This window comes from Odontesthes bonariensis, chromosome 18, assembly GCF_027942865.1.
Source record: "Odontesthes bonariensis isolate fOdoBon6 chromosome 18, fOdoBon6.hap1, whole genome shotgun sequence".
In the NCBI taxonomy this organism is placed as follows: Eukaryota; Metazoa; Chordata; class Actinopteri; order Atheriniformes; family Atherinopsidae; genus Odontesthes; species Odontesthes bonariensis.
In genome coordinates this window covers 9,195,720-9,210,318 of record NC_134523.1, presented here as the reverse complement: position 1 = coordinate 9,210,318, position 14,599 = coordinate 9,195,720, and the positions used below count along the sequence as shown (strand labels likewise).

The following is a 14,599-nucleotide window of genomic DNA, read 5'->3' as shown; positions in this document are numbered from 1 at the left end:
CTCGAGTGTTCTGTTTCAGTTAAAACAATATTTGTGCGCTACCTGTACGAGACGCATATAGGTCAAATCGTCGTCCTGCTGGGTATGCGTGTGCATGCGAGTGCATGTATCTCTCAGTGTGTGTGTGTCTGTTGGATGAGAAATACTCAATGCATCTTTTTTTTTTTTCCTGTGACACACCATGCTTCAATTGTTCTAGGTTTCCCTGCTAACCATATGTCAGGGCTACTAATGTTCATGCCCATGATATCAATCACGTTGGTGAGAAAACGAGTTTAGCAAAACAAAAAAAAACCAAACAGATTAAATTCATAAATAAACCAGCAAGAACAAATAATGTTGCAAATCCAAAAAGAAAAAAAAGCCAAAGCTTGGACACAATGGTTTTTCTAGAATGAGGATATTTTGCATTTTTTTCCCCCAGAGTTGAAGATTGTAGATCCAGCTCTGCCTGTGTTGCGTTTTGATACTTTGAATGCGAGAAAATATTTGATTAAAAAATAAAAAACAAAGACATTTAAAAAAAAAAAAGGTTGATTGCTTTTATACAGCCCTTTGACTAAAAAGAAAACGCAGGGAGATTTTTTAAATGCAACACACTGTCAGCGAAATTTCAGCTTTCCATCGATCATTTCTTTTGCAGTAACCATCGTCATAACCGAGGTTCTTTGTGCTGAAGTGGCTTTGCGCTGCCATCAGCAAATCTGCACAATAATGACACAAATAAGCTGCTTTATGATTCTAGTTCGAACTGTATCCTCTTTGACCGCATTTGACTGACTGAACATATCAGCGAATTATTTTTTAAACGATTTCTCATTTAGCTTGTTGTCTCCTTGCAGAACCTCCACGAGGGCCCGGGTGACATTTTTATTATTATGGATGTGCCCACGCAGATGAGAGGAGGGGAGAAGGCCACCCTTGAGTTTTCCTTACGTCGAATCGGGCAGAGGCGAGAAACATAAAGGGATCTAGTCATTATTCAATGTTGGGTATTTATCTAGTCTCTTTATGTAATCGGTGAGTAATGTGACCAATGGTTCCACGTTATTTTGTTTACTATAAATCTGAGTAATCTGAGTCTTTTTCTCTTTTTGAAATTAATTTTTGTATTTATTTCTTTAAATTTCACTTTTACTGCCAGTTGTTTGTGGGTGCATTTGTGTGTTTTTGTTTTGTTTTTTCCTCCAGTCTTTGTTATTCATGAATATATGCTATATTGGCCTATATCAAATAATGCTAAATCTGGAAATGGTCTGTTTGAAAGGGAAAATTGGCTTGCATTTGATTTTGCAACCATGTGAAATGCTGCTGAGAAGTCTTAATTAAAACTGAAGGAAATGCTTTCATTTTATTTCAGTTCTTTTATTCATTTCTTCGAACTGGAGCAGCATGGAATGTTTGACATCGAAAAAAAGAATGATGTGTGTGTTCCTCTTTTCTTCAATAAAGAAACTGCCAACGTGTTTACTTCTTTCCACCCTTATTGCATGACTGGTTGATTTTACATTCGCTGAGAAAATACAACACCTCCTCAAAGAACAAAAAAAAAATGAAAACATAGCCTATAATGGCGACATGGTTTGCTGCCGCTCCCGTCGAGGAGCCTCAGACAACATGTACGGGCTGAACAGGGCCGAGACGCTAATTTTCCAACAACCTTCTCCCCACAAAAAGATCGAGGGGTGTCAAATAATACTAAAGGAGTCTTTTATCTTTTGCAGAGAACAAAAATAAATAACATTAGAAAGTCCAATAGAACAAAACATAAGCAAGGGAGGTTGCGTGTAAGCTCATGACCCTTGTTCTTGAAAACGTATATTTCCCTCAGAACCCCAACTCGTGGCTCTTGGGGTTTCTTACACAAGTGCAACAAAATGCAAAAGAAAAAGAAAAAGAAAGAAAAAAAACACAATACTTCAACTGCGGATAAATAATAGACAGACAACTTCACATTGAAAATGAATAACATGTGATCATAATACCCTGTTTGAGCTTCAATATTAAAAGAAGATTTTTAAAAGAAAAGATTAAATAGGCCTATGCATAGGCTATGCTGCGCCCCCCTCCCACCCGCTCTAAACAGTCTAGATAAAGGTCTTTGTGAGACAATGACACAAGCAAATAGAGGAAAATTCAAGCAAGTCGTGATTATTTATCCTACACTACTTCACACATCAAACTATAGAGAACATAAACAAAAGCAGAAGAGAAGGTGAAAGCCGTGAGGAGGCGCAGAAACAAAGCAGTAATATGTCTGAAGGTGGATGAGACAATGGGCGGAGTGATCCAGACAGCGCCACTGCTACAGATGGGTCAGTTTGGGCGCTTCCTGGATTCTTCCCTGAGAGTAGTGCGGCGTTAGGTCTGTGTATGTCGGTGTCGGATCACACACTCCGTGATGCTGACTGTTGCCCATTGTGATTGCTCCATTGTACTCCATGTTTGCGGACGGTGGGTGCGAGAGGTGGGTCAGACCGAAAACAGAGGCCCCAGAATTGGGCATTGAGTCGATGTAACCTCCACCGACATAAACGGGGCTTCCTTGCATGTGTGTCCCGTAGTTGCCATTGCCTTGGAGGGGATGCGCGTCATACTCGGGCGTGGCCGAGTCTGTCCCGGGGTATCTCTTCTGGGAAGGCGGGCAGTTGTTGAGGGAGTTGTTTAATGGTGGGGGATATGACGTAGCCATACCGTATGCATTGTGATGAGGTTTACTGTAAGACGTTGGCGACTGGGATTCATATGGTACACTGTTTACAAGAGAATGCATAGAGTTGAGGTATCCGCCTCCCCCACCGGAAGAAGGGCCCACGGGACTCCGTGGGGACTGTCCACCAGGAGAAGGCATCATTCCGACGCCCTTCTGATCCTTTTTATACTTCATCCTGCGGTTCTGGAACCAGATTTTGATCTGTCTCTCTGTGAGGTTGAGCAGGTTGGCCATCTCCACCCTCCGGGGTCTGCAGAGGTACCGGTTAAAGTGGAACTCCTTTTCGAGCTCCACAAGTTGGGCGCTAGTGTAAGCTGTCCGGGCCCTCTTTGAAGCTGCTGACCCCGGAGGACTCTTGTCTCCGGGACAACTCTCCACTGTCAGGGAAAAAGAGAGGAGGATGTCAGTCAGTAATCAATTACAGACACACATGCAGAGAGGTACAGAGGCAGAGACAGAGGAGTGAGAGTGAAAGCAGAATCGTATGATAACACATACACTGATAGCGAAACCCTATCAGAAGGGGTCCGTGGCGGTGATAGAAGTGTTTACTAGATAAATAGACCTATGCGCCCTAAAGTACATTTTTTTAAATCGTCAACTCTCGGCGCTCCTTCTTAACAAGGGTATGTGATGCAAATATCTCAACAATTTGGTAAATCTGCGCCAGACACTGGGGTTATCATCAGGGCTCCATAACAAAATTAACAATCAATGTGCCTGCATGCACTAAATGCAAGACAGGAAAGTAACTGAAGAGTACTAGATTCGGTATTTGATATGGAACCAAGTGACCTCAGGTTTTCTACAGAAGCATTTTAACCCTTTTGCTGCACCACACTTGCCCAGTAGCACGCGTATAATGTAGGCGCATGCCTAATGTGGCCCATTCCTCATGGGCGTATGAAACAGCTCGACTTGCCCTTACTGATAAGCTTAAAAGGCTGAAGCTTGGCTGCAGAATAGCAAGGTCGGTCTACTTACTATTATGGCAGGTGGCCAACATTTAATACATTTCACTACCTGTCTCCTAAACCTGGTGTAAATGGAATGCAACATGACATAACCTGACCCATAATGATATTGCAGAGATGAAAGAGAAGTTGCCACGTGGATTAGATTGCATGTCCATGAAGGTAGGGCAGTGTTGGGTGCTCACGCACGAACAAGGTGATTTTTGGATTATTATTTTTTTTCTTTTAAAGACTTGATGGCGTGATTTATATTAGATGGGGATTCAAAAACGTTCCTTGCATGCGTTATGCATGGCGTGGCTTGCATACAAGCTGTGCGTAAAACGTGCGTAACAGGCTTCAGTGTGTCATACAGACAAAGCCAACCTTTCCACGTAAAAGCTATATTAAAATCACACTAATTTGCATTTTAAAGTGTTAATAAAGACTGTACACATTTGGATTTCTGAAGTGTCCCAATGCAAATAAACACATTTAAATGCAACCCTGACCCAATAAATTTCCACTAATCTAAGTGGGTTCTGGATATAGTCCTTGCTTAAAACGTGCGTAAATGTCACTCCACTGTTAGCAATTAAATAGGTTGTAACTCAAGAGTTGAGAGGGGAATACGTCATCCTGCTTTGCATTGTTTTTACGAATGATGACCATGTAACTAAATAGCCAATTGGTTTATAATATAATGAAGTCATAGAAAAGATGCTAGCATCCCCAACCCAAATCCGCCAAACCAACCTCGGTGTCCTTCATTTAACAGCAGCATCTGGCTTATATATGAGTAAATAGTGCGTTAAGGGTTGTCTGACATGGACTTTTGTTGTGATGTTAAAAAAGCTCATTTAAACCACCCTTAAAAGTCATAATCAAGGGAACTCAAATTAATTATTCGGGTAATTTACAAATAGATAACTAAACTCACAACCCTGACCAAGTCCCCTTCTCACCAGAACAGCAAGATTCATCTCATGCGTACCATTAAAAAAATAAAATAAAATCCAGAATACAGTTTATTGAAATGAAGCCTCTCAACTTTGCATTTTCATTTCTCACTAGTATACAACCCCTACCTTAATTGAAACACTACCCACCAAATTTACAGAGGGTCATGGGAAGATGAGGATTTCTAAAGTTTTAGGTTGACTCTAACAATGGCCTCCCCCCTCCCAAACACTGACCCACCAAGTTTTTCTCTAATCAAAACAGCAGGACAAACTGAGACAACTGTTGTGTGTGTTTGTTTGCTGTCTCTCCGGGAACATTATGTGATCAGGGGAGATGCATGTTTACAGTAGGGACAGGTCAGCTGCAGGGCATGGGGACAACAAGGAGAGATCATATGCCACAGAATTCCTTTGCAGTCTACTGCCTTATATTGGATGCATAAAGTTATTTTTTTACGAGTCTTCAACACAGTTTAACTAAACCTTTGCAGGACGTGGACTCAGTGAAAGCAGCACCTGTAGATATAGGCCAGTCTGTTGACTGGATAGTTGATCTGGCTGTATTATTGGCTGCAGTTGCTAACTTTAGGAAACCAAATATATGGCGTATGGTACATTCTGTCTAGAGCAATTTGATATCAATGAGTTAAAAATGATGTGGTGAAATGAACCCCTTTGCCACCAGCACAGAAAACTGAACATTTTATGACCTTCAGTCACTAAGTATTGTTCTGTTGTGGTTTCTCCCCCCTTCCTCTTAACCCCTTACCTGCCCACCCACCCTCACCCCCTGTGCTTTTTACCCTCCCTCAGCATGAATGTAGCTATCAAGTTGTGTGAATGTCAGCAGCAGCGAGTACCTGAACTGGAGCTACTGGTGGTTTTCTGCTTGGTGTTCTGACGGGATTCCTTCATCCAGGGGAAGATCTGTTTGCTTCGAGCGGTAGATGTTGGGGAGCCGTTCTTGGCACCGGGCTGGTTGGACCCGTTGCTTGCGTTTTGGCTGATAGCACCGGGGGACTGTGAAGGAGGGGGTGGGCCTGACACCGGCACCTGCGGTTGATTGCTTTCGGGAAGAACCTTGGACTGCGCCGCTTGAATGGCTGTGGTCCTGTCGCAGCTCTCCGCCATCTCCCCCGGCTTCTGCAGAGCCACGGAGCCGCCAGGAGACTGCAGGGAGCAGGCAGGTCGATGGTACTCACTTTCCACATGAGAGGCCCGGGGATATTGGATCTGATTGGCATCATAACTGAAGCCATTTGCGCTTTGATATGAGTAGCCACTGTAAATTGCGGAGCTGTCGTAGTAGGTTGCCTTTTGCATCTCGCCGTTTCCCAATATTTATTTCAGAAACTGACAGGGTCTTGACACCCTTGTAGAATAACATTGGCACCCCGTGTTCACGTGACGCCTCTCCGCCAATGGCCTCCTTGGGTGAACCTAGGGTTACAAGAAGCACTGTGAGGAGGAGAAATGGTGGCGATCCATCTTACTTTTCAATACAGACCTGACACTGGAGACTATGGAGGCAAGATAGGGCCAACAATTCTGTAGACTATTACCGTTTACCTTATGGCTTACACGGGGCACAAAGGCACTCTCTAACCTTGTATTACCATCTGTGCAAAATAACATTAAAAAAAAACGTTTTCGAAAGCAATCAAATAGTTTATAAACCTAACAAGAAATTGAATGACATTTTAAACCTGAGCTAAAAAAATAATATAGTTACAGTACACCTCATGGTGGGAATGCAGAGGGTAAAAAGTCTGCTGTGGAAATGGCTTGTTAGCGGGTTACCACACAGGAAAATAATATTTCTGTTACAATATTATTCTACCAACAAGGCTGTCAACAGTATATCTAATTTCCTCTGCAGCAGGTGAAAACATTCTGTGTGGCCGACATTTTTAACCCTTTTTTTGTGGGGGGGGGGTTTACCATCGGAAAACGCGCTCCTTGTAACAGAATAAACTGGGAACCTTGGTCCACCTAGAGCAAAGAAGAGGAAAAAAAAACACATTCTCTCCCTTCTTTCTTCTACCTTTGCAAGTCGCAAGATAAATGAAAGGGCCCCGAGGAAACCTGAAAAACCGGGCGAGCATACGTGCATCCCCATGACCATGGCGTGAACTTTTCCTCGCAGGCCCATAATAATGGCTGCTGTCGGGGGTGCTGTCGGCGCAAGCTGCCCGTCGCGGTGATATATGGGGGTCAGAGGACTGGGATTGCTTGCTTGGAATGAGCGGCCCGGTAAACAGCCAAGCCCGGTGCAAAAGCGGACAGAAACCCGGGGATGACGCAGAGCCTGCTGCTACAGACCCGTAATTCATGCAGGTAACAGCAGGGATTATTTATAGTAGGAAACTATAAACCATGATATACACACATCTACAGGTCCTCTGGGGGAATCTTTAGCTATACAATTACACAATGTAGTGATGGGATAATAATAGTAATCATAAAAATAATAATAATACTACTTATCTTTTATGATTATCATTATATGTGTTATTATTACCATTATTATTATTAATTACGTTTATCTTCTATTTCTCTTTATTGATTCGAATTTGTGCATTTCTTTTGTGTGTCGCTACTATACACTTAAGCACTGCCGCCGCCCAAATGAAGTATTTCAAAACTTAATAAAAACAATGTATAAAATTCAACAAAATGCAAATTTTGCATGGAATCCTACATTAAATAGTTTTGACTTAAAGGCCTAGAGTTTATGTAAATCGGACCCCAACAATTAATATATATAAGACTTCTGTGGTTCGCAAAAAAAAAACATTTATATAGGCTATTTCCTTCGTAAATTGGCCTAAACTATGGTTCAGAAGAACGCACAACAAGAATTTTGAATTATTTTGAAAAAAGAAAATAAAAAATGAAATTGTTTAAATTCTTCTCTCTTGCATCCGTGCATACCGAGAGGCAAATCAGTCTAAAATGAGCCCCCAGCTTGCCCTCAACGCAGCTAAACCGCAGGCTGAAAGAAGGTGTCTTCGCTGTGTCTGCACTCATGATGGCCGGGTAAAGATATCAGAAAGCTTTGTAGTGTGTATCTCCTGGCGAACCATTGCGACATTCATAAATGGCAGAGAAAGAAAGACAAAAGACAGACTTGAGCTGTGTGCGCAGCCCTCTGCTCCTCGCAAGAGAAATCTGGCTGCCTGACTGTGTGTGTGTGTGAACTCTTCCTGAACCGAGATCTAAGTCAAACGGTGATAAATCACCGCGCGACACACAAACTCCACCATTTACAACCGAGGGAGCCTATTTCTGGCCTGCTTACCTTATCCTCTCACGATGAATGCAGAGCACCGAGCAATATTTTCTCATTCAGCGACGAAATCGATCAAAGCAGTAATCCAGAGAAAAGTTTAAAGGCAGGCAGGCAGGCAGGGCTGACTGGGTGAAGGAGCAGTAGTAGACTGCGCCCTGCCATACACCAAGCATTAGCAGCCACAACAAAAAGGGAAGAGCCGAGAGAAGCCCCCTTTTCCTTTTTTCCTTTTCCTTTTTCTCCTACTCGACGTGGATGGGTAAACCGAGATTACGAAAGCAGGCGTGAGCAGTCGGGTCAGCGAGATAAGAGTTATCTGGCCTCAGGACTGAATTTATCGTCATGCTATAGAGCAATGGACAGGTCTTCATAGCAATATTAACGTCAGCCAAGGCAATGCTTGACTATGAGATCCTTCACCAGTACCATGCAGACACCAGTGAACTGCCCCGAACCAGAGCGTCACCATAGACAAGAAAAATTATGCAAATGAAGTAGCGCCTTGGAAAGCCAGTACAAATCAAGTGGTTGCCTCTCCTCCTCCCCCAACCAAATGAGGTTGTGCATCTACAACAAAAACAAAAATAATAATACATCGTTCCAAATTATCGACCCCAAAAAGTGTTTTAAAACGTTTTCTTAATATTTGCTCCGAGTCCTGCTGGGGAATTATGAACCTTGTTGTTGGGATGTTGGATAGAGAAGGCGAATACAAAGGAATAATCAGAGGCTGAGCATGCTGCATTTCCATTTCCATGGGACATAAAGGGCTACTATTCATGGCTTAATCATTAACCCGTATTTTAGCAAAAGATTCAGCGTTTTAGCACAAGGGCGCACAGTTCGTTTTGCATCTCTGAGCCTGATATTCCCTTCTTGGCTGCGAAGAACACACCGTGTGCATTTTGATCAGAAAGCACAACTCAAGATCAAAGCTGCGCTCCGTATATATTAAAGGAAAACCCCACTTGGAGGATGATGTGAAAAATGAGCAGAAGTTTCATCACCAAAAGGCAAAGCGGGGGACACGCAGCGTGGAACTGTGGAGAAGAGAGCCGGTATCATGGGGGGAATCCCTCTGCGTGGTAATGCTATATTTTGCAGCCAGAAAGAAAGACTTAGAGAGATAGATTTATGGCCCTCTCAGCTGTAAACACGGCCAGAGGCGAGAGCTTCTCTGCTGGTTTCAGGCTCTGGGACAAAATTCAATGACACAATTAGAAATGTACAACACACGGACGGCGTGGGAAGCTGAGTGGGAGAAAAATCCACGCGTGAGGATTTTTTTTTTCAGCTAACTTTGCTTTTTTCTTTTACAAAGCAATGTTGTCACTTTGTATAATTATTTACTCCTTTGTCCTTTGCTAAAATGCTGATTCGTCTTTCTCTTTAATTTGGCCCCGAGGAGAGGGTTAAAAGTCAGCGAGGTTGTGCTCGTTCACAGCCGCGCGTAAGAAGACGCCAAACAACGTGGGAGGAAAAAGAAAAGAAAAAAACCTGAAATGTTGATAAAAAGAAAAAGCACTTTTAAAAACTTCACTGCAGCAGGCTGTAGCAACTACAGGCAGATGGCTTTCAGAGAAAGTAGTTTTTGAAATGAGTAAGGCACCGCTCCAAGAGCTGCGATTCTCCTCGTCACTTTTATAGTGACAAATTACACCACAAAGACAAGTGGAAGAGAAGGAATTATTGCTCTCGGGCTGGTCATATTGCTGCTACACGGAAATGTACAAGCCATAGGCTGCTTCTGTAGACCTGCGAGCGCTTTGGTGGGCGTGTGTGGTACTTATTAGAAATTGAATAAGGATATCACCATCAAGCATTCATAACACAAATCAATAAAGATATATGGACTTACCGAAGGAAGCTCAGGGTGTTTCCGAGACCGTGGGATGGCCTGACTTTACTGGGGTGGATTTCTGCAACGAGGAGTGGAATAAATGTTTTCAATCTTTTGGAGGATTGTCCAACATTTTCACGTGTATTTTATATTGAATTAACGTTGATGTGATTTCATTTTAAAACTCTATAATGTGGTTAAGATCGAATTTTATCATAACTGTTGGGTCATTAAGCGCGATTGTTTAGGCCCGCGTTTTAATGGCTCACAAAGACTTTATGGCAAATTAGCTCTACAAGTAAATGTAGTAAATTTATTAAGAGGGAAATTTGAATATCATTTTCAGGTAATTTTGTAATTTCAACTGCAGGGTTCAAATCGCCGTTTTAGAGTATAGAGTGAATAGCTTTACATATTCAATGAAACAGAAAATGTAATTATTTTTAAATCAAAGGATGGAAAAAATGGCTGCAAGATTCAAATAGACAAAATGCGCAAATAAAGGCAACAACAAAGAGATTCTCCTTTAAAGTAGCCTCTCGTATGAATATTACTCCTTATTACCATTTCAACATTAAAAAGGTTGAAATTGGGCCTATGCAAATAATGCCTTTGTTTTTTTTTCCCTGCTGCTCTGTGCATCTTTTCCACAAACGGATCGAATAGTCATTAGCTCTCGCTCACCATCTTCCCCAAGTCCCCGCGCCCATAAATCAACCAGGAGCGCCGTGACCTCAGCGCGGTCGCGCGGTCCTGGATGGCTCTCCGTCTTCCATTATATCCTCGTTTCCCCGGCGGAGCGACACAGCACCACCGCTTTCCCCCTAATTTTTATGGAGCTCGTCTTGATGTATCATTTACGCGCAGACACACACATAAACCCACGTAAAGACACGAGGTGTTTTGTTTCATAGGACAGGTTGAACCTTGGAGCGCCGTGCACTCTGTTTGGGTGCTTCTTGGAAACCGATGGATGGCCGGTTTATTTACAAACATAAGGCTTCCACAGGCCCACATAACCAAATGAATTGTGTGTTTAAAGGCGTAGTTAATGCAGATTTTTTTTACATTGTACCATTTTATTCTAGCACTGAAATCAGTGGTGCATTTGATAAAATATCAGTGTTGAAATAATGGAATAAGACATCGCTTCAATCTTAACGGTCCGGGGTAAGAGCTCAAATAGCTGCCAATATAAGCGTCAATCGTTTAGGTCTAGTTATGCTTTTCTTTTTTATTCTAAAATATCCACAGTCACGTCAATCGCTTCTTGATATTTCTCGCCTTGTTAAAGCCATGTACCCCCCTTTTTTATACTGACCTTTGCCTCGCGCAGCAATAACTCACGACAGTAATGAACAATCGGCGGAAATACCTCAAAATATAATCCATCCTCCCAAAGCCCAGGCTCAGACTCTGTCCGCGTGGAAAAACATATCCGTCCGTGACAGCAAAATTACATCCACAAAGCCGGGGCTCTTCTCTCTTTCTGTCCGCCTCGCCTCTACTTTCTTTTTCTCCTCTTGATAAACAAACTACAAAGCTAGGACCCCCCTCACGGAAAGTGGGGGTAACCAGCATATAATCTGCATCATATGGCCAGACCGGGGCTCCGGTTTTTCTTCCCAGTGCCATAACATCGCGCAGTATTATGCGCCCTGCTCACGTGACGCAACGTCAACTTAAATCCCTTTTATTTGAGCCCGTGAATCATTAATGGAGGCAGTCATTGCCCCTGAGGAGAAACGGATCAGTTTGGAGGGAGAAAAAAGAGGGGTATGTGACACTGCAATGTATCTGGCAGAGGAGCAAGCCTCTTACTGAGAAGCAGCTTTTCCACGTGTCGCCCATTCACAGGGAAAGGCTGTTCTGACAGTTTTAAAGTGCCATATATTTGGTGCCAGTTAGCAGCTGAAAGGGCTAATCCTTAAAGAGTTTCAAGTGCCCACAGCGAGGCAGAAACTAAAATGTTAACACAACAAGCGTAACAATTCGCACCATGTGAGATGGGGAAAGCTGTTTTTACAAAGCACAATTTAAAGATGGTATATTCATTACCCCCGAAAACCTCAACTCATTTTCCCTTCATTGCATGTAGGGTGTGTTGGACAAAACTCAACTCAATATCGCCCCCCCGTCCTCGTAGCACTTTTGCATTAGTACCACTTAGTCTCTCTCTGGTCTTCCATCAGTAAAGTGTGCATGCTGCGGTGTAAATAAAAACCAAACGTTACACATTTACCTGTCATACACAAGGAGGGTGTGCGTCCTGGTGCTCGTGAGGGGTGCTTGTCAGTCAGCAGTGGGCGGAAAGTGGAGGTGAGGTAACCAAAGACTGGCTGCTCGACCCCGCTGATCAGTACATGGACCCTCATTAGAACTACACGGACTTGTGCATTTCCTATGACCGGCTGAGTGATGGCAGAATTTGCAAGCTTGAACCAAATTTTCTGAGTTTATTGGCTGCCAAATCCGCAATTATAAGAAGGAAAAAAGGTTATTTCTAAAGGGTCAACCACGTGCGCTACGGAAGATATTTGGCTTCTGGCACTCCAAGTACTGCCAAAAGTCTTCGCCCGGAAGAGCTTCTCTCTTCTCGGCACCGTTTGGCGCTTGTTTTCCGTCAACATCGAGCAGCGGGCGTGGAAAAATCCCACCACCACTATTAATCATTTGGGGCGGACAGAGACAGCATCGCACTCCCACATGAGCCTTTGTCCTCTCAAACTACAACTTGAGTGGCAAACTTTAAGAGTCAAGAGCATAGGCAAACCCTATCAATTTACCTTAAACTTAATCTAAAAATTGAGATTAGAGGAAGAGTCGTGAAGAAGAAGGTGTCTGGGTAATTTTAAAGGAATAATTCTGAAAAGAAAGCTATTTCTCCTTCGTTAGACCGGTTTGCGTCTTTAATATGTTATTTTTTTTCCCTTTTACAGATGTGAAGCCGTCAGCAGGACGTGTGGCTCTATGTGTCCGTGATCTGGGAGATCATCCCACGGTGCCTTTCGCCACCGCACCTGAACTTTTCCCTGACCCGCGCAAATGCATGAAGAGTTTGAGTGGGACGTTGTTTGTGGTTCAAAATGTGAAGAAGATGGAAATCCAAGGCCCACAGCTGGTAGCAGATATAACCCCCCCAACATTCTGATGCAATAACTTTCAAATTTTCCATTTGAACCAAAGTAATACTTGACTGATGATGCTTCACATATCAATAACACAAATGTTTCGGGTGTATTTACACAAATCAGGGCTCCTTATCACTGTCAGCAAAAAGAAGTTAGGCGCAGACCTCTGGATGTTGGCCAGACGGTGGTCCATATCTTCCCACAATGTTGACACTCGGAGCTTTTAACAGCAAGGCTAGAATTACCCATTCTCTCAGCCGAAGATAACTGCCTCTGCAAGGTTTACACCGGCCAACATCAAGGCTAATGTGAAATTCAACGCCTTAAGCTGAGTGGAGCCTTCTCTAATTAACCTCAGCCCAACACTGTGACGGACGAGGACAGAGGAACTGTTTGCTTGAAGGTGGTTGTAATAAAGCAAATTTTATTTTCATGTTTTACTGGCTCTTTATCGTGGCTGTTAGTGTTTCATTGTAGACTTGTGTGCATTAGCTGTCAGGCACATTTTTAGAGGTAAGTAAAATGATGGGTCACAGATTCCACTCATGAGAATACTACTGATAAAATGTTAACATTTATATTTAAAAAAATAATAATTCTTAAATGTAAAAAACGCCAGAAATCAACGAGACGTTTTGGGATTTTGTTCATGTTAAACTGTCAAAATGGATGTGCTTCACTTTCTTTATAATAGTTCTTCTATTTTGAGCTGGAGCAACAGCTAAGCCTCTACGCCTGTTTAATAGCTGTTTCTGACACTTTCATATTCAAATATTAAGTTAATGTCACTATCAGTTTTTCACTTTCAGCATTCATGGAGGCAGCTAACACAATTTTGCATGCATACTTGAGGTCAAACTCCCAGCATTAAAGCAGGCAGTTTGTTTATTTTGTCACCATTCGTGGCAGCTTCAGTTGCTTGGCTGTGTTGTAGTCACAGCTACATTCTCTTTAAATAAATACAAATGAAATGAAAAAGAATAAAAAGTAAACAAAATAAAATAGACAAGAATAAAAGAAACTGAATAAAAACAAAATGAGACTAAATAAAATGAAATGAAATGAGATAAGATAAGATAAGATGAAAAATGTTTAGTATCATGAACCTCTTAAAGTAAAGAGTCTGCATCTCAATTTAGTTTCTAAACCAATGATCCAACATCAAAGACTGGCAGAGCTGCTCTCTTGAAGCATATTTGCTGAGCGATTTAATATCAAAGTATGTTCCATTTAAAACTTTGAACGTTTGTTAACAGATTTAACACATCTGTTGAGTGCTCTCTCAATCAATTAAGATGTTCTGAATTTCAATTAATACAATTTTTTTGGTCAATAAAAAGGTACATTTTGAGGGGAGAAAAAAATATTCTATACAACATATGTTATTATGCATCTTAATATGAAACAGACTATAGTTCCGGAATATTTTACGCAAATATCGCCAAAGCCAAAAATAAAAAGCAGCCAAATCTACTCACAGGTCATGACCGTCTGAGTCCAGAGTTCTGTCAGAAGAGAGGAGATCTGACCCGCACCCTGCAGAGCATCACTTCAAATGAAAATAATTCAGATTTTCAGATCTATTTCTGACCCCCCGGGGCATTCATTATTCAACGAGTCACGTGAACGGGCGAATTAAAATTTCAGTACTCTGAAAGTGACCTCTATTCGCAAATCAAATGACTTGCAATCTGTAATTGAACTATAG

The 14,599-nt window shown here is 42.2% G+C and overlaps 1 protein-coding gene and 1 long non-coding RNA gene across 5 annotated transcripts; one reads left to right on the top strand and one right to left on the bottom strand.

Moving 5' to 3' along the window:
• Nucleotides 1–1,376: 1,376 nt before the first annotated feature.
• On the bottom strand, nt 1,377–12,341 carry hoxa3a (homeobox A3a). Of its 4 annotated transcripts, none has more exons than XM_075450147.1 (4): nt 12,003–12,341; nt 9,779–9,839; nt 5,489–6,068; nt 1,377–3,090 (listed from the first exon to the last, which is right to left on the bottom strand). In XM_075450147.1, exons 3-4 carry the CDS (start codon nt 5,949–5,951, stop codon nt 2,306–2,308), a joined length of 1,248 nt encoding a protein of 415 aa, XP_075306262.1. In that variant the 5' UTR covers nt 5,952–6,068; nt 9,779–9,839; nt 12,003–12,341; the 3' UTR covers nt 1,377–2,305. The 4 variants fall into 4 exon arrangements, with proteins under 4 accessions (XP_075306262.1, XP_075306264.1, XP_075306263.1 ...); XM_075450149.1 differs by lacking the exon at nt 12,003–12,341 and adding an exon at nt 11,082–11,458; XM_075450148.1 differs by lacking the exon at nt 12,003–12,341 and adding an exon at nt 11,136–11,458.
• LOC142368090 (uncharacterized) lies at nt 6,749–13,324 on the top strand. Its single transcript, XR_012767251.1, has 2 exons — nt 6,749–6,965; nt 12,700–13,324. It is a non-coding gene; the product is annotated as an uncharacterized LOC142368090 (long non-coding RNA).
• The last annotated feature ends 1,275 nt before the right edge of the window (nt 13,325–14,599 follow it).